The sequence below is a fragment of the Pezoporus wallicus genome, unplaced genomic scaffold, assembly GCF_028554395.1.
Source record: "Pezoporus wallicus isolate ANWC-B61680 ecotype Strahan unplaced genomic scaffold, APGP_CSIRO_Pwel_v1 contig_4264, whole genome shotgun sequence".
Classification (NCBI taxonomy): Eukaryota; Metazoa; Chordata; class Aves; order Psittaciformes; family Psittacidae; genus Pezoporus; species Pezoporus wallicus.
In genome coordinates this window covers 375631-394166 of record NW_026637102.1, presented here as the reverse complement: position 1 = coordinate 394166, position 18536 = coordinate 375631, and the positions used below count along the sequence as shown (strand labels likewise).

At 36.6% G+C, this 18536-nt stretch overlaps 1 protein-coding gene and 1 non-coding gene across 9 annotated transcripts in view; both read right to left on the bottom strand.

Moving 5' to 3' along the window:
- Window positions 1-529: 529 nt before the first annotated feature.
- Window positions 530-18536, bottom strand: part of CCAR1 (cell division cycle and apoptosis regulator 1) — a 28845-nt gene continuing 10838 nt past the window's right edge. For 5 of the 8 annotated variants that reach the window (XM_057403272.1, XM_057403273.1, XM_057403274.1 and 2 more), the window contains 20 exons: window positions 18082-18196; window positions 17806-17998; window positions 16773-16905; window positions 16311-16472; window positions 15654-15879; window positions 14285-14398; window positions 13261-13427; window positions 12334-12544; window positions 11444-11527; window positions 10595-10780; window positions 8761-8952; window positions 8052-8279; window positions 7609-7735; window positions 7350-7391; window positions 5863-5945; window positions 4814-4960; window positions 4291-4411; window positions 3381-3566; window positions 2782-2987; window positions 530-1858 (listed from right to left, as the gene is read on the bottom strand). In XM_057403272.1, coding sequence (XP_057259255.1) covers window positions 1799-1858; window positions 2782-2987; window positions 3381-3566; window positions 4291-4411; window positions 4814-4960; window positions 5863-5945; window positions 7350-7391; window positions 7609-7735; window positions 8052-8279; window positions 8761-8952; window positions 10595-10780; window positions 11444-11527; window positions 12334-12544; window positions 13261-13427; window positions 14285-14398; window positions 15654-15879; window positions 16311-16472; window positions 16773-16905; window positions 17806-17998; window positions 18082-18196 — 2983 coding nt within the window. In that variant the 3' untranslated portion in view covers window positions 530-1798. The remainder of the gene's footprint in view (window positions 1859-2781; window positions 2988-3380; window positions 3567-4290; window positions 4412-4813; window positions 4961-5862; window positions 5946-7349; window positions 7392-7608; window positions 7736-8051; window positions 8280-8760; window positions 8953-10594; window positions 10781-11443; window positions 11528-12333; window positions 12545-13260; window positions 13428-14284; window positions 14399-15653; window positions 15880-16310; window positions 16473-16772; window positions 16906-17805; window positions 17999-18081; window positions 18197-18536) is intronic. The other 3 variants (XM_057403275.1, XM_057403277.1, XM_057403278.1) reach the window with 3 other exon arrangements.
- Window positions 13571-13634, bottom strand: LOC130596093 (small nucleolar RNA SNORD98). The gene has a single exon (XR_008971460.1). It is a non-coding gene; the product is annotated as a small nucleolar RNA SNORD98 (small nucleolar RNA).

The following is an 18536-nucleotide window of genomic DNA, read 5'->3' as shown; positions in this document are numbered from 1 at the left end:
AGGCTTGCTTGGGGTGACAACTACTTTCAGCTCAGCAATTTCAGGTAAAAACACCCATCAAAACATTTCGAGAGATGTTATCTTGAATTCTGGAATTATTTTCTTGTATGTTCATAGGTACTGCTGCATTTCATGAACAAACCTTTCATTTAAATAAATGGTGCTCAACATCAAAAATGAAACATGCTATCAACAATTTGTACAAAGGTAAAGGTGAAAAATATAATCCGATTACAAAAGAATTTAACACCATCTGTACAACATAGATAACGCCTTTCATAAGAAATTCAATCACCATCTTCATTCATTCTTTGATGTTATCCATTCATAAAGCATGCCTTTTCTGTGTACTTTTATGCCATAATTGTTTTATACTACTTCCTACTTTAGTGCGATCAGTTATCATACAGTGACTCAGTTGAGATGAATGAGGGGAAAAGCTTGTGTGTTATTTTAATGAAAAGATATTTTCCTGTCTAGCTCCAAAAGAGCCAAGAAAATTAAGTGATAAAAGCACCAGCTTAGACTCTTGAACATAAACTCAGGCATTTTAATGTGTATCTCAGTAAAGCTACACATGTTTGCATGTAGGTTATTCATACATATTATGGCACTTAGACTCTCCTAACAGGTATTTAGTTACCTAGGATATCTAGGCTAAAAATGAAAGGTCTGCTAAAATTAACCATTTCTGTAAGAAAACCATTAATTTTCCTGGAAGTTGCATCAAAATACAATAGCTCATATTTCACATTATTTGAGTAAATTGCCTTTGACGATGATGTCATGTTAACTTAAGATCTCTAGGGATTTGTGACTACAAAGGCAGGCAATCTTACCCACTTTCAACAAACGAAGTTGTGTGCTGCTCCTTAGTAACTATAATATGGAGTATTGATACTTGTGTATCCATTCAGTTGGTGGACTAGAGTCTTGGAAGTAATTACACATACTAAGAAAGAAGTCCAAATTTAATTAAAGGTGGCTTACGATGCTAGCTTTTTCTCCATGTAAGGCATTATTCTGACATCTACTGGCCTGATTTCCAACCATACATTCTAATACACTGCATTTGTTATTGAAAATGAGCATATATATTAATCCAAAGATAAGAACAATTAAAAAACCACAGACAACATACATTTAAAACAGGCCCATGTATTTTCATATAAATCTCACAAACCTGCCAGTATTTTGGTAGGTTTCTATTGCTTTCTTATCTCATCTGAACCACCGTATGAGGCTTTAACGCAAGCAGCTTTGGGACAGAAAGTTATACTTGGAAGGGAAAAGAAAATGGAGACAATAAAAAAAAAAAAATTAAATCCAAGAAGCTCTTAAAAAAAAATCTTTACTTGCAAAATGAAGCAGCTACTTTGTGATTCATATTTGAATTTATAAAGACTAATTAGACGAAAATAAAAACCTAAAAATGGCAATTCTATAAATAATGAAAATTTTGCTTTCACTAGACTTTAATGAAAAGCATTTGGTAATTAAATACTTGCTACTTTTCATTTTGTTGATGAACTTTATTAGGGTTAAAACTGTAACAAAGTTCATCCTAAAACATTTTGCAATGCAAAATTATTTTCAATCGAGGAGTGTCTCAAATTGAGTGCTAAGAATTACAAGCAATCTTCAGAAGCAGACACTCACATTCATAAAACTTTATACATCTTTTGGAACTAAGATATTTATACTACTAAAATCAAACATGCATCACTTCCCATACATTCTGGTATCATGATTTATATTACATTATGTAACACCATTCTTCTAAACAGCAGCACTTTTATCATACGTTTGCTCCATTTTCTTTGGATTTTTGATCTTTATCTTCGCTCTTCCCAATATCCTTAAAAGGAAAAAGGGAAAGGATAACATGAATTATCAAGGGATATTTCTCATGTATACTATAAAGCAGCATGAGACAGATACTGTTTGGTATCAACTTTAAATATCATGTGAACTGATAATCCTACTCAGTTTATTTACAACCAATTCATATTTCTAGTAGTTTCCTGAAAATTGAGGTAGTGGAAATTAAGTGTGACTTAAGCAACTTCTGAAGAGAAGCATAAAAAGCATGCCCAGAAGCCTCATTTTGTAGTCGAAAGGTTTGAGGGGTTGCTGAGCCTTTTTTCTTTCCTTTTTTTTTTTTCTTAGTTGCTGTTTCTTTCTCTATTTGAAGAGTAACTGAAACCAGTTTTTGCAAAATCCACTGAATTAGGAAATTAGGATAATAATTTACTGTAACAGTTCCGGCAAAGTATTTATTCTGGCCAAAGTCATCTGAAAACGCTAGGCTTCAAAGACGTTCTCATCTCAAAAATACCAGACAGGATGAGCAAGGTATTTAACTGAGCTAAGAGCAAGGCAAAAGAGGGTTATGCAGTGCCTTCATCTGTGGGCTCTGGTGGAGTGGGAGGTCTACAGCATGTAATGAAGCACAGGACTGCATAATGATATCGATGACAGATGTGCAAAAATATGCAAATATCTTTCTGCACAAGGACATAAATGCTTTGGAGCATTATCTGGTTGGCTTAAAACTAATTTTACTGAAATACCTCCATATGAATTGAACTACTTAAGTTCTGCCTTGAAAAACTACTCCTAACTGACCAAACAGAAGAGCAGATTTGGACTGCTGGGAATGGACAAGATCAAGACAGGAAAACCCTAAGATGGTTTGAGATAAAAACTTTTTTGTTTCAATAATTTCTTCTACAGGAAGCCTGTATACAATAATAAAAAATGGAATTAAGCAATTCTAACCTTTTTAAGAACACTCTGTATTTCATCCATAACAGTAGCTAAATTTTTGATTGTCTTATTCAGCTGACCCTCAAATTGCAAGTTTTTATCATCTGAGATCTTCAAATTTTCTTGCAGATGACCAAGGTCCTTTTTCACTTCTTTGAGCTCCGTAGATAGACTTCTGTTAGAATTCTCCAGTTGTAGTATGGTCTTTTCGTCCTCGTCTTAGAAGGAAGGGAACAAGGAAAAAAAGTTAAGTCACTTCCAGTGACACGTGCTGCGCATCTTAACAGTCCATTTACATGCCAACACCGTAACTACTGATTTTTAAAGAATACTGAATGCTGCATTACGTTACAATTTGATAATACTCAAGTCTGACTATATTTGGAAGTCTTACATTCACCTTGAATAAAACAGAAGCATTTCAGCATGGTGACAGTGGCACTCAATAACAGTTGGTGTGCAAGGTCAAAGAGCTTGGGAGATCGAAAATAAAAAAAAAAATTGGTAAAAAAACAGCCAAGAAATTTAGACCTCAAATATTACTCAAATTGGTTTATCTACTTCAGAAGCCTTGCACCCATGTAAGCACCACCTTCAAAGTAATGCCCAACCTGTTTTTTCTTCTAGTAACTGAAGCTTTTGTTCTATTTCTGCCCGCACTCTTTCACTCTTCTCCAGCTTCTGTAAAAGGCTCCCAACATCCACCATAGCTCCATTGTACACAATGAGGCCAACATTTTCTTCTATGGCTTTAGATTCTTGCTTTACAGTAGGCGATGGTAACAGTAATCTGTTTCCTGTATTAGATTAAGTAGCATTAGGAAATAATCATTCTGCCATTTTTTAGTTGTAGTGACCAACCTCAAAAAGCATCTTAAAAAGAAAAAAAAAACCAAAAAAAAAAAAAAGCCCACCCCCCCCCCCCCCAAACCAAAGCACCAAAAAAACCCAGACTAAGAGTAAATTCAAGTTTGCTGGTCTATCCCTCAATTTCTCTCCTCCCTTCTTACCCCAGTTCCTATCCTCCCTGCCCCCCAAAGGAGCATGTTCTTTCATGATATTCTTCAATGCCTCCTTCCTGCATTCCTCACAGGTTGGATAGATCCTTGGGTGACATGGTTTAGTGGGAGGTATCCCTGCCCATCGCAGGGGGTTGGAACTAGATGATAGTAAGGTCCTTTCCAACCCTAGCTATTCTATGATGAATGTCTCCAGAAATCAGGCTCTGTTCTACCATCTACAGCACTGATCCTCCTGATTGCAAAACTGGCGTGAATGCACCAGTACTTGATGTTAACCTCTGTCCTCCTTCCTGTTCCAAGATATTTTTATCCTACAGATACGCTGGAAGCCAGAAATACTGTAATTTATGAACTGCCCAAGATCTACTTTTCCAGACTGGCAGGTTCCCTGCAGATCTGAACTAATTTCTTCAAGGAAGCAAGTATCTCAGCACTCTCATTATCATTTGCATAGAAACAATTCTCTGGAATTTTGTGGCATAAGAAAATATAATACCACCTAACATATCTTCTTGTAGTTCTTCAGACTCTTCTTGGTTTTCTTCATCTTTAGAAGTGTCTGTTAGTCTTCTATAAAAGCAAGATTCTCTAAGCACTACTTTACTAAGTAGCTTCTTGACCTACAACAGAGCCATGGAAAGAAATATGGTGTTACTTAACAACAAGAATTTTTTTTCCAAGTTTTAACTTGGAAAGTTTAAAGAAACTAAAAGCTTTTTAAACTTTAATATACTGGGACTTAAAATGAAATAAGCTAGCGGGGGGGGGGGGGGGGCGGGGAAGGATTAAATTTTGAGACAAAAGGTCCATATACAATATGAGCATATGAAGAGCTGCAAACTGCACCTTTTTCTTCCAGGATAATTTACAAAAGATTAAACTAGTATTTTATTGTAAATATGATGTGGCTACATAAAAATCAGGGATGAAATATTTAAGCAACAGCTTTTAGAAGCTGAACTATATTCCTCCCACTTACAGGACTCTTGTAATGTTTTCACAGATATTTTACTATACAAAACCTGAGCACGTGACAGGTGTAATCCAAGAGTGTACAGTATCTCCTCCATGTCCTTCTCCAGAAGATATCCACAATGACTTTGATCAAAATAAACAAAAGCCATCAGAAGATCTCTATTAACAGTTACCATCTGCGTCTTGTCCTTCTCCTACAGAAAATTCATTATGGGATCATTGGCAAGTTAAAATATCCTTAAAACCAAAACTTATCAGTTAACAAAAGTTTTCCTCTGTTAACTTTATTACTACGTTCAGTTGCATGATTAATATAACCAGCATTTACCTGCTGAGCTCAAATATAAACGTCAACAAGCTATTTAATCTTTCAAATATTATAAGAACTACAGCACAGTTGATCATAACATCTGCTAGACACACTTTCCTTTTGTTCATGCTAGTACGCCAAAAAAATGAAGAATTAACCTAACAATAGTAAAAATCCCTTCTCTCAATCCCGTATTTTACTGAACAGCTGTTTTCAAAGTGAAATGTCCATAAGCATGTAATGAATGAGCATCTAGCTCTCACAGCTACAGCAGTTCTGCAGACTGTTTTCCCATTATTCCTATTCCTACATCTGTTCTTCCTTGAAGAAAAAAATAAAGAAAATCAGAACCTCGTTTCATTCTTGCATTTATAAATAAAGTTTAAGTGTAACCAAACAAGCTTATTCTGTTCCTTAATCTTAACTATGGAAGCAAGGTATTGGCCTCATGACACAAAAAGCATCAATTTTCTTGCAGGGTGATGCAGAAACATCACTTGACAACTGAAAAGCCAGTTTATCTATCAAGCTAAGCTTCTCCTTTCTTATGCAAGGATACAGCAGTTAAAAATAACAGATAAAATTGCATCTGCTGTCTCTAACATGCACACATACAGCATCAGTCCTCTTGTCTTTCAGACAGAACACTATGTACACACAGTGTTTCAGTCCAAAGTGCTGAAGGAATCAAGGAGTGCAAATAAGTCTTATAATAAAAGTAGTTAATATCTAATTAGGACACCTTTAATAAGGCTATATGTAGCTGTTAAGAAAGGTGTTAATTACTTTATCTTTAGATGATCTCTCTTTGCAATGCCTATTGCCCTCTCTTCTGTCCTCTCGTTTGTTCATTTCCTCCTCATCCCGATCTGTAAAACAGAAAAACAATTCAACATACCCACAGAAAAAAATTTTAGAACCACTACCTCAAAGTACATACACTATATCATATACATAAACCATACATATCATATACATAAATCCCCAAATATATGAAATCAATGTATTTCACTGAAAAATAATAATAATTAAAAAACCCAAGTGGCCTTTAAGTGAGTCCTGTTAAAATTTGACTTTTTTCTCTGGTCTTAATCTAACATAAGCCATTTGTCTTTCTTTTTCTGCCCCTTTGGAATAGCTGAAACAAACGCTAACTAGGCCAAAATGAGTTCTGCCAACATTACCATCTACGTAGACGTGTGCAGAGAACGACCACAATTCTCCCTAATGAGGCTTGAGAGAGTCTATGTCTTACTATGGTCACTCTTAACAGGAAAAAATCAGTACTATTTACTCTCAAATATTTTTATACCATAAAAACCTGTATCAACTATGTAACTAAAAGCATGTTTATACGTATATTTGAGCGTGGTATTACTGATCCTCTGATCAGTAGATTCTCCAAGAAATTACAGATCACACTGCTTACTAGATATGAATTACAAACTGCAGGTTTTTTGTTTAGAAGTAGACACTAAAGTAAAACTAAACCTAAAATTAGGATAGAAAGGGAATATGACAACTTCAGGGACAGATTATGGCATGCAGCCGTGTACCTTATGTGCAAGTCTTTAGTCAGAGAATCACATCCCAAGTTCAGCTTTACACTCACCTTTCTTGTGAGGAAAATTTTGGATAAAACTATGTATCACAACATTTGTCTAATTTTGCCAACATGTTTCTGAGAATCAATAGCTTTCTCCTGCACCTTGTAGGTTGTTCTCAGCAACTCTGACTGGGAACAGCACAGTTACAGATTATAGGAAGTACCGGCACCTGTACAGACAGGCCCATGGCACTCTCATGGACAGATTTTAAGAAAGTATTATTTTGGAAATCACAGATTGGCACCAATTTTTTAAGATTGGTGGAGTACTCTGCCAAAAACACAACTAAAAATGTAGGTTAGAAAATGCTGGGACTGCAGTATCTAAGCAGTTCAACCCCACACCTCTAGCAGAAACTCCACAAAAGGACAAAAACCCTGAAAAAGTGCAAGCCAAAAAGCATACGTCATATCTTGCGCCTTTCTGAACCTCTGAGCAGGGAAAGAGGGCTGCTCCCTGGAGACAGGAAAGTTCCCCAGTCCCTTTCCCCATTTCTTTAGGCAAACACAGCTCCACTCAAACAGAAATCAACTCCTCATAGCACCATGTACAGGGCACCCCACACTTATTCTGGCTTAATAAAAACAGGATGACATTTCAGAACTGAGGAACAGGAAGTTAGGCACGTCAGAGTGGCTTGGCTTTTCAGAGGTGCTGAATACTCACATCTCCTACTGACTTCAATGGGAGTTGCGAGTGGTCTGCATTCTGAAAAAAATAAAACCACTTCTATATACATGCCTTACTTTGAGTACCATGGCTACTTTACATTTACTATGTTCATACAATGCCAGAAGTACTAAAATTAGTCTAATAATGCAATTTTAAGTTGTCTAGTTCCAGTGCATTCTCCAGCTTGAGAGAACATATTCAGTGACAATAAAGAAGTAATTCTGAAAGCCACAAAATTTGTAATTCGAGATACCTTCATCGTCATCTTCAGCATCTTCTGCCTCCATCGGATCATATTCTTCTTGATTATTGTCATCTTCAGTTTCTTCTTCATCCTTAGAATCATCTTTCCTTTTATCTTCCCTCTGTAACAGAAGTTCCTAAAAATTTATCTAGTCAGAACTAAATAACTAGGAAAGTAAAAAACCTCACTACCATTCACTCAAAAATTGCATATGTTTATATTTAGTTGCTTCAAAATCTGGATGATATAGCTGAATGTTAAAATACCATTACACCTGTAGATTTTTTTAAATTGCTGAATATTATTGAAGCATATTTTAAATAGATCAACAAGTCAAACCAATTAACTAACACTAAAAAACCTGAGTTTTGAAAGCGGTAAAGTAAAATACAAATAGAAGTAGTTTAATACTGATCCAGGCAGGACAGAAGATAAATGAACTATCTGCAAACCTTCTTTTCGTCTCTATCTTCTTTTTTATCATCTCCAGATTTTCTCCTCTTTGGTTTTGGATCATCTGTTTCATCATCTTTTTCTTCTTTTTTTTCTTTTCTCTCATCCTTTTTGCCTTTTTTGTCTTTTTTGTCTTCCCTCTCTGGGAGAGAAATCAGTGCTTTGTAAATTCTGACACCAAAATCTCTCTGAAGCATTTCATTGAAGAGTTCAGCAAACAGTGATACCTGCACAAAAGAAGAATGAAAAGAGAACTGACAAAAAGTTTTAAAGTATGTATTAAAAATCTATACACCTGTGACTAAATAGCTCTGAGCTGCTATCTTACCAACTTTCACCACATCAGGATTTTATGTAGTATCAGATTTCTTACCATCTGCTTTGAATATGGAAACCTTGAACAGCTTTATAAACATGCTTCTTTCCCCGTACTCCAGCAGTGTAGGACTTAGACCAGCCATATAAATTATAAACTCACTTCCACATCTGAAAACCTGCACATTTCTTTGGGATATTATATAGTGACTATATAGCTATTGTAAACCATGTATGAAAGACTGTTTTTTTGCCAGGTATTGCATAAAAACTAACTTATTCAAGTTTAATTTGCTATGTTATCATACACTTTCACAGTTTCAGAATACAGCACTGGTAACAGAATTTAAAAGAAACAAGAATGTCTAACTGCAAGTAGCACAGCTAAATTACCTCAAAGGAATGTTCTTTATTATCTTCTAATCTATAGTCCAGAAGAACACTAAGAGACATAATGCTACAGTCAAACTTCCCACTCTTTGCTGCCCAGTTAGGATGTACAATGATTGCTGGTTCATCAGGTAAGATGTAACGTCTCTCCCGCCGCTGACGTTCCATTTCTTCTTGACGTTTTCTTTCCTCTTCCTGAAAAGAGGCAAAAAAAAAAAACAACAACCCAATCATATAGCATACTCCAAACATGAAGTTTCAGTCTACAGACTAGTGTTTAAGACTCACTGCTTTGAAGAAAGTGAAGAAAAGCCTAACCTGCTGGATGCAACACAGAATACAGAAGTCACACACTAGAATTTCTGGAATGCATTCTGCATCCACTGCCAACATTCACCTGTAACAACTGCAAACTTGAGCAACGTAAAGCAAGACATGAAGTGTTATTTAGCCCACAGAGCAATGAGCGCCTTGTAAGTATCTTACGGTGTTAACTGCAGCATATTCATTCAACATTGGAAGGACTCAAGCTAGTTCGCTTCAAGAAATGGACTGCAAACTAGCAAAGGAGCCAATGCTCCTGAAGGAATTTTGACTGTCTAGGGATGTTTTTAGAGCAATACAGTACAGTAAGCTGTCTCATTCCTTACGTAGGAAGAGTAAAAGCTTCAAGCATCATCTTCTCAACAACTACCAGATGTCAATTTATTCAGCTCTTTTGATTATGGGAAATGAAATCTCTGTAGATAAAACTGATGCACATAAACAAAAGGTTACTAAAGGTAAAATACCAAGCAGCTTACTGAATGCCAAGGCAGAAATACTAAAGTTTCATGAGTACAGATAAAAGGCATGGCAGAGCTTGTGCTTTTTAAAGAAACAAGCAAAATCTTGAAAGCTCTGTCCCTGTGTTAAAGAAAGCCATGGCAAGAAACCTGAAGATAGTTGAAGTGCATCCAAGCTGTGTGAGAAGGCAGCAGCTGACAGAATTAGCAAGCACATGGCCTTTGCTCCCTTCAACAAGGCTTACAGAGATATATAAAATTTCAAATCATCCCGTATTGGCTAGCAGGTAATACACAAAAAAGCGGGTTTAAAAGCAACTGACCCACAATACATTCACAGGACATTTACGTCTTTTCTGTGGCTGAGCTTTGGCCTTACTGCACAGATCTTGTTTATCCTCAGGAAACAGCAAAACAGACTAAGTAGTACTGAAACTACCAACTGCAAAACTAAGAAACTTCAACACATAGGAACGTCATCCAAAAGCAAAACTTAAAAGTTTCACAGTAAGGGAAAACAAACTTAACCAAACTGTGAGCCATGTGAAGAAACTGGACTCCCTGAGACACTGTAACTTCCAACTGGACTCCCTGAGACACTGTAACTTCCACAGGAGGCACCTACCCCCTCCTATTTCCACAATAATTCCCTAAGGCTTCATACAACTGAGCAGTTGCTTTTCATGTAGGTTTAAAAGGTTAAGTGTATTCACCCGCCCTCAAGAAGTTTTTCTCGTGAGTTTGGAATTTATTTTTCCTTACGTTGAAGGCCTGACATTAATTCAGACACCCTTAGCACAGCTGCACATTGCAGCTGACTTTGCTGATATAAAGAAATTCAAACTTGCCAAGATTTTGTTCCAATTCAGCATCTCAAGTTACGGCAAGGAGTTCCCAGCACAGTCATCCAAGAACTACAAAATCCTTACACAACTGGGCATAGTCTTGTGCTTTTTATACCAATGTATTTATTTATGCAAATGTCACACATAATAGTTTATGTATTTATGTATATTTAATAAGGCTTAAACCAAATATGTCCAAAACCTAACCTCTCTGTCATCTTCAGATTTCCTATCTTCCTCCTCTTCTTCTTCTTTCTCAGACTTCTCTAGCTCCTTTTGCTCTTCTTTTTGTTCCTCTACTTTCAGCTGCTTTGTCAGTCGAGCTATCAACTGCGATTTCAGCCCTTTCGAGCTAAGGGTTCGACTTTCTAATTCTTTGCGGAGGTCATTTACCTAGTAAACAAAAGCTTTGTAAGTGGTATCACCCAGTGACATTGCAAAGCATTTGATTAGCAGAAAAGGTGAAGTAAAAATTAAGAACACTGAACAGTCAACTGTATTTTTTAAATCTGTACTGAAAACCACTAATATTTACAGATACATAAACCATTCTACATTTAAAGTTGCACTCTCAAAGACCCCTTTTTGGAGAACTTCTCACAAGGGCAGGGAAGCCATTTTACTACAGCAAAATAGTTTATTACTATTATTATTCCCTTCAAGGAGACTTTTACTTATGTCTCCTGCCACACATTTTTGTATAATTACTGCCTTTTCAAACTAACATTAAAGTATTTTAAAGTATCATAAAGATTACTGCAGAAATTTAATTTTCCAGTTAATACATTGTATGTGATACCCTTTAATTGTATGTAGTTCAAAAGCTCAGAATAGTTTCATTTAGCTGTATTCACTTATTATAATCAGGAGTCACACTTGCATACTGTGGTATCACATGCAATACCTACAAAAATCAGCAAGGTAAAACACTTGTTCTAAAACACTTGTTGTAAAACAGAAGGGTTTTGCTCAATTAAGGGAATATATAGCTATATTTCAGTTTGTGCCTTAAAAATGAAAATGTAAGAAACGGAAGAAAATTTAAGAGTTAGTTACCTTCATTGTTTTTGGATCCAATTTAGACCAGTGTGTAGGTGTAGAGATCTCTTTAGCTTCCCCATCATCCTTTTCCTCTTCATCCTGACAAATAAAATTTAGAAATTATCATTCAGAAAGTTTGAAAACACATCAGTTATTTTTTTAATTCTGTTGCTGATCTGTGCAAGGTCACAACTGTTTCAGATAGTCTTCTCCTAAAGTTATTATTTAGACAAGTTCACACACACATTCTACCACTTTATAAATGATCACAGTGCCACTCAGCCAATACAAGCCAGATCTGCGGAACACAAAAGGGTGATAAGCAACACCACAAAGAATATTGGGGTTACACAGACACTGCTGGTCTCCATTAACCACACAGTGTGTGATCTTCCCCCAGATTTTAAATCTCCCAAATTACTCCTTGTTCAGTCAGACCTTCCCTTATTCCAAGATGCTGATCAGCCACATGGCCTGAAATTCAGATGTTTCAGACTAGTGTTTGTTCAATTCCAAGTATCACAATTAGAACTGGCCAGAGGAGAGAATTTAGGAATTTTAGAAAATGGCAAAATGTTTAAAGACAGCTATTCGTAAACTGCATCTCACTCAACAACTGCTCCCAGATTCCAGCAACTACATCTATGATAAAAAATTTTCTGCGCATCATAAGCACAATTCAATTCCATTTGTGGTATCAGCATACACATTTAAAATTAGTGAACTAGCTGAAACAAAAATAAAAACCAACATCCACTACACTGCTGAAAGCTGGTTTACCAGTCATTGTTACCAGTTATGTTCCTCCTATGTATGTATGTTGTGTAGCATGTGGTGTGCATTTTGTGCCTGTGTTCCTGTGCCTGTGAGAAGCAGAAATAGAAAAAGGGATTAGCGTTCAGTGCCTGTTCTCCATCAGCCTCCTTGCGTTCACCCTGAAGCTTCTCGACCAGCTGCTGCTTGTATCCTCGGGAGAGGGTTTCCCACTCTGAGCGGGTGGGAAGGCAATGCCAAACATCCGGGAAAAATAAAACCACTGTCTCCACATGAGCTGGAACTGTACGCCCCTTGTGGGTCTCCTCAGGGCGATGGTAGCGAATCTCTGCAAAACGGTACCTGTTGCAAGGGAAGAAGCATGTTGGAAAAAAAATTCTACAATACATTTTAAAAGAGCCTAGATCACTTGTAGCACATCAAGTAAAGAAACTTTGCTGCAAGACCTTGAAGTTTATCTAAAGAAAAAAATTATGGAAGCCATATTTTCTCTTTCGGCACAATTGTACAACGTATCGCACTTGAAAAGGAGGAAAACCCCAAAAATTCTTTTTATGTAACTTGGTTTTTAGCACACAGGTTTCATGTGCAAATAAAAATGTTGAAATGATTGAAATTTAGCATACAATAGACTTTCCTGGTATTAGTAAAACTTCAGTGAGTGTTAACACAGGACAAAAACTCAGCAAGAGAAAATATGGCTATATAACGAACGGCTATTCATTTGTAACAAAAGAACAATGAAATGAAGTTCTCTTGACGATCTTCTCCAGCTATGCACAAAATGAAAAATATTTTCAATGCACATTTATTAAGAAATTACAGCATAACACATCAAAATAAACCCAGAGTTCTTAATTAGTTCTTAATGCAGTATTCAGCACAGTTGGCACCAATCAAGCTTATTACAAATCAGAACATCCTTTGAATAATTTACCTGCACTACCAAGAGCAGCCAACAAAGAAAAGTTTTTTCCATTTCTTTCTTTTTTTTTTTTAACTTGGGGTAACAGACAAGTACTCCTACAGTGGACTTTGCTTTGCAGTACAGTACTTACCATTGTGTGCACACACTTAAGTCAATTCCTGTAAGAGCCTTGCAACAACGAATAGCCGTCTTTATCAGCACGGAAGGGTCCTTTTCTGGATCAGGTCCATCCAGTGATGGGGACCAGTGTCCTCCAATTGCCATAGCTTCATCTTTGCCTTTCATACCCACTAAAAACTAGACAAAAAGAGTCTTCTGAATGTTCCCCTGCTACGGATGGAGTCTTATTTTCCCAAAGCACAAATAATACTTCATAGAACACACTGAAATCCATGAGTAAGCTACCACATTATTTTGAAATCTCAAAGTCAGTCAAGAAAGAGTTCAGTTTTTTTTTTCCACAGATCATTTCAGAAATGGAATAGGTTTAAAACATCATCACTCATTCTTGCTTGCAAGACTTTCCATCAAGTTTCTTTACTGGGACAAGGCTTGTTCCTTTACAATCAAAGCTTTCTAACACAAAAGACAAACAGCTACTCATTTAAATGGTGCCTTAATTCCAATACACATCTATAGATGCTCCTGCTTAGAAGTAATAAAGCAAAGCTACAAAAAAATAAGAACATTATAAATTCAATTACTTCCATTTACTTTAAGACAATAGCGTCTAATTGGAAAACAAGTCTGTGACATCCTGAAACACCATAGCACTTATTGTTCAGTTTTTAACAATAGTTAAATTTCACTTCATACACTGGTTATTTAACTGTTGCTTCATTTGTAATCCCTTCACAGCTGGGCTCCTAAAAAAATAGTCTAAGTGCCTGTAAAAAGACTAACAAAGTTAATAACATAATACAAGTTTCTCCAAATATCTGTTGTTTTGAGTTCAAGGTGAGCATCCAGTAAATATTAAAGCAGTGACGATGGAGCTCCTATGAACTGGAAACAGGATTCACATACAAACTAGGTCTCCTTAAAAATGAAGCCGTCATTTAGCTGCCTACATACTCCTCCCTTATTGCCTAGTATTTTAAAGCTCTATAACCAACCTTTATTGCCAAAAGTGTCTGGCATTGAAGCATATTTACCTTTACAAGCCTAGCGGGATGCTGAAATCCATCACGAAGTTCTTGAGGATCTTCAGCCAGAGCACATGACTTGTGATAGAGATCTTCCATACTAGGACTAGCCATCAACATCACCTGTTGTGTAAGTCAGATCAGTCTTGTGAAGGTTTCCCACTATGACTGGTAAACAATGACCACAACTTCCAAATACATACACACCAGTACTTTTTCCTTAATGTCACAAAAAATCAAAACAACTAAAGGTAAAATAAACTGTCAAACTGAGGTTAAAATGTCTGCCAAGGACCAATTTCTCTTCATCACATATGGATGCAATGTGTGATCTTATTTAAAACCAAACCAAACCGAAAGCAGATAAAAGCAAATGCTTTGCATGTTATCAGTATACGCCAAATAGCCTATACCAAGAAGCAAATTGAGTACATTTCTGGTTTCAGTAACTTACTCCTTCCATTTGTCACAGTCACAAGGCAACTGACTAACACACTGATTTGCATCCTTACAGCATCCCATTAGCCCAGCCAATTCTACCAAGGTTGCTGTATAGCCTAAAGAGGTTAGTATTATGAAATGGGATGCTATTCCTCAGTTACTAAATATATTTTGAAGTCTGACTTTCTGAAAGAGAGCTCTTGCTCTGCATCAACAGACTAAAAAAACAGTATGTCTGATACTTGCCCCAAGGCTTCAAGACTTATATACACAGAACGTAAGAAAAGTGAAGTCTTTCAGAAATACAAGGGTTAAAGGCAGTTTTGTTTCTAAACCTGTCTTTATAATGAAATACACTTCCAAAACAGATTGACCTCAAAATCTCAGACCTATTTTAGTAAGAGTTTTAGGAAGATGTTTTGACACTGAGGTCTTTTATACATCATTACAGCCCTTTTGACATTCAGATAATCCCAATATGCTCAATCTACTTTCCACAAAATAATATTGAGAGGAATCTGAAAGAAAGAAAAAAAAAAATAAATCACTAAACAGAAGAGCACAAACTGCACAAAAGGGACCCTTGAAGAAACAAAAAGGGGCTCCGCTAACTATTCAGAATGAATCTCCTAAAAATAACATTCAGACATATTGGGGAAGCTGGCTTTCTTTCCTACAGTCAGATTGGTCCAACTGGGTGCAGAAAATGGTAGAGGCCTCAGTAAAAATATTTAGGACAGCTTTAGTAACAAAAGTACAAACTGAATTTCAGTCATGATTCTTCAAGCACTACATACTAGCTCTTTATTGAAAGGTTTAAAAACACTGTGTTTTGTTTAAATTACAGAATATTTTCAGTTCAGTTAAATTTACTTTTTTACCTTATTGGTAAAAAAACTTCTAATGAATAGCCACAGTACTGGAAATCCATACAAACCTTTGCACTGTACAGATGATCAGCATCAGGTGGATCAAGGACAGCAGCGTTTTTATCTATAGGATCTACTTCTCTATGCATTACATAGAAATTACAGTAGTTTCCCAGCTGAAATGGTCTAGACATAGGAAAAGCATCCACCCATGTAAACTGAGCATCAAAGAAATCACTTGGGATATACAAGTTCTGGTAACGCCTCCTCAGCTCCATCATATCGCAGCTACGGCTGAAATAAACAATATTATTTGAAAGATACAGCAATAAAAAAAACAGTAATAAAGGCACATAATTAAGAGGTATATTAACTGGAAATACAGCCATTGTGTATTTATTACTGTATGTATGTATATACGTAAGATGTAAAGAGAAATATCTGAGCGTCATGGTTTAAAATCAAGTAACTACTAACTACTTCTGATTAAGGGGTCTGCATATTAGGGAGAATTTATAAAGGTATCCAGTAGCATCAAAAAATAACAAAGAACCTATAAAACATTTATCATAGAAGGTTCTCAGCCATTACATATTTGATATTTCCTTAAGGTTAAGATAACATTTAACACTCACTACACACACACACGTGTTTACACAGCTCACAGTAATCTGTGCCCACGATTAAAGTAAGATGTAGGCAAACATCTGGCACTATAAACATACCAGTCCAATGAAAACTTTGAAAACTGAACTGTGTAACGAGGAACAACACGTCGTGGTCTTCGAGGTGACCTCTCCCTCTCTCGTCTCGGTGACCTCTCTCTGGAGCGTTTTCTCTGGGGTGACCTTTCCCGGGACCTACGTCTCTCTCGTTCTCTTTCGCGACTTAAAAAACGCATACAAGATACAAATATTTTTGCATGCTGATAACAAAAAATGGTTTCCAGAACAGAAGCTAAAAAACTCACAAAAAGGAGAGAAGTTCCTCATAGTTTCAGAACACTGTCTCTTTACAAGAGACCATTCATGCAATTCCTTCATTTCAGAAAGGCAAGATCTCTTCACTAATATCTATCGTAAAGCCATTTGTGCATATCACTGACTCACACCGGAACAAGCCCAGCTCTGTTTGCAGACAGGTCTTTACAGAACGCTTTGATTATAGTCTAGTCTTCGACAGCATACCTCCTGTCATCTTTTCGGTTTGGCATAGGGTCTCCTCCTCTGTCATTCCTCCCGGAAAATCTGGATGGTGGGTCTAATCTTCGAGCTGGTTGAGGCTGTGAAACTAGACGAACAGGTGGCTGTAACAAACCACCTGAAACAAAAAATTAAAAGATCAATACCTAACAGGGGGCAACTATCCACACTTTACAAACATCGCTGCTTTACAGTTGCTTCACTTGTGTACATTTTCTAAACCCTAGAGTCAAATAAATCTACTTATAATGCCCACCCCAAGAAACTGAAGAGACTAAGGCTTTCCTACACCGATACAAACTGAGATACTAGTGAGTGAAACTGGTTTAAAAGTATCTTCTCAAGATGGAAGCTTCCCGAAGCATTATTCTTAAATCTATTTATTACACTGCTGCATCAATCCCCTAGTCCATACTTTTTTTTGTCTCAAGGTATTTAACCAATTGCAAAGGGAGCAAACATTACTAAACAGCAACTAGGACTAATTAGATTGTAATAAGCATTTATCCAAAACAGTTCTGCTCTGGTGATAGCTTGTCTCCCTTTGCTTGTCTTCCCTTTCTTCATTTTATCTTATTATCAACCATATTACTAATTCTTCAGCCAACGTTCAAGTGACCCCACAACCTTTGTTTTAGGTTTGCCATGTTTGGCAGTATTTCTTCTCTCAAATGCCAACTTAGCTAATAAAACACAGATACAGAAGTAACAGTTCTAACAACACAACTGTGTGAAATATAAATTTAATATATTCTAATATAAAAATTATTACATTGATTTTGCTTTTGGATTATGAACAGGAGTCCATGGGGATTTCACTACCAGGTGACTCTTGAGCTATTGCAGGCAATGTGCCCCACATATAGCTGCAGGAAGACACATATCCAAACCGAAAATTCTACAGGGTCCTTTACATATTATTTAAACTATTACTTCAGTCTTCTGACTAACAAAAAAAGTAATCGTCACACACTAAGCAGCAGAAAGACCACACAAACTTTGCACACTGAAGGGGCACCTTTCTGCTGTGGCTGCTGCAGTAATGGCTGAGGCTGTGTCTGAAGCAAAGGTGTGATTGAAGCTGCTGATATTTGTGCCTGCAACAAGGACTGTGGCTGTGGCTGTGCCTGAACACTGAATGCAGTCTGCTGTGCAATGGGCTGAAGAACTGCTGGAGGAGTCTTCAGTAACGGTTGAGCTTGTGTCTGGTTCTAACAGCAGAAGAGAAAATTAATTGTGAGTGAGCTTAAACTAGAAGCAGTAAGTACAAGCTAGACTGAGTGACTCCATATACCTGATTTGGAAGTGTCTGGATCCTTTGTGCATTCCATTTGAATGGCATATTAGGATTGTAAGTAGCCTCTACCAAAACTCTGTCGCCCACCTGAGGTGTTTTTCCTTTAACAGCACTGCAAACATAATAAAATGTATTGTCTTAGTCTTATCTAGTTACTTTACAGTTGCAAGTTACATGTAGAGATGGGAGAAAGTATACAAAGTTCCTAAAAAAAAATTTAAAAAAAGCTTACAAGAAGAGCATCTACCCCCAAATTCAGTGAAAGTGCCACCTGCTTCAGCTAGGAGTACGCATAGGAATTTAATTCCCATCTTAGGTCCAAAAGTTTCCTAATGAGTACTAAGTTAACACAGGCAGATAGCAAGTTATATGCATTTTAATCACCTACAAATTCAAAAATTTTACATTATAAGGAGCTTAATACCTTTCAAGTCTCACAGGTATGGGCTTTG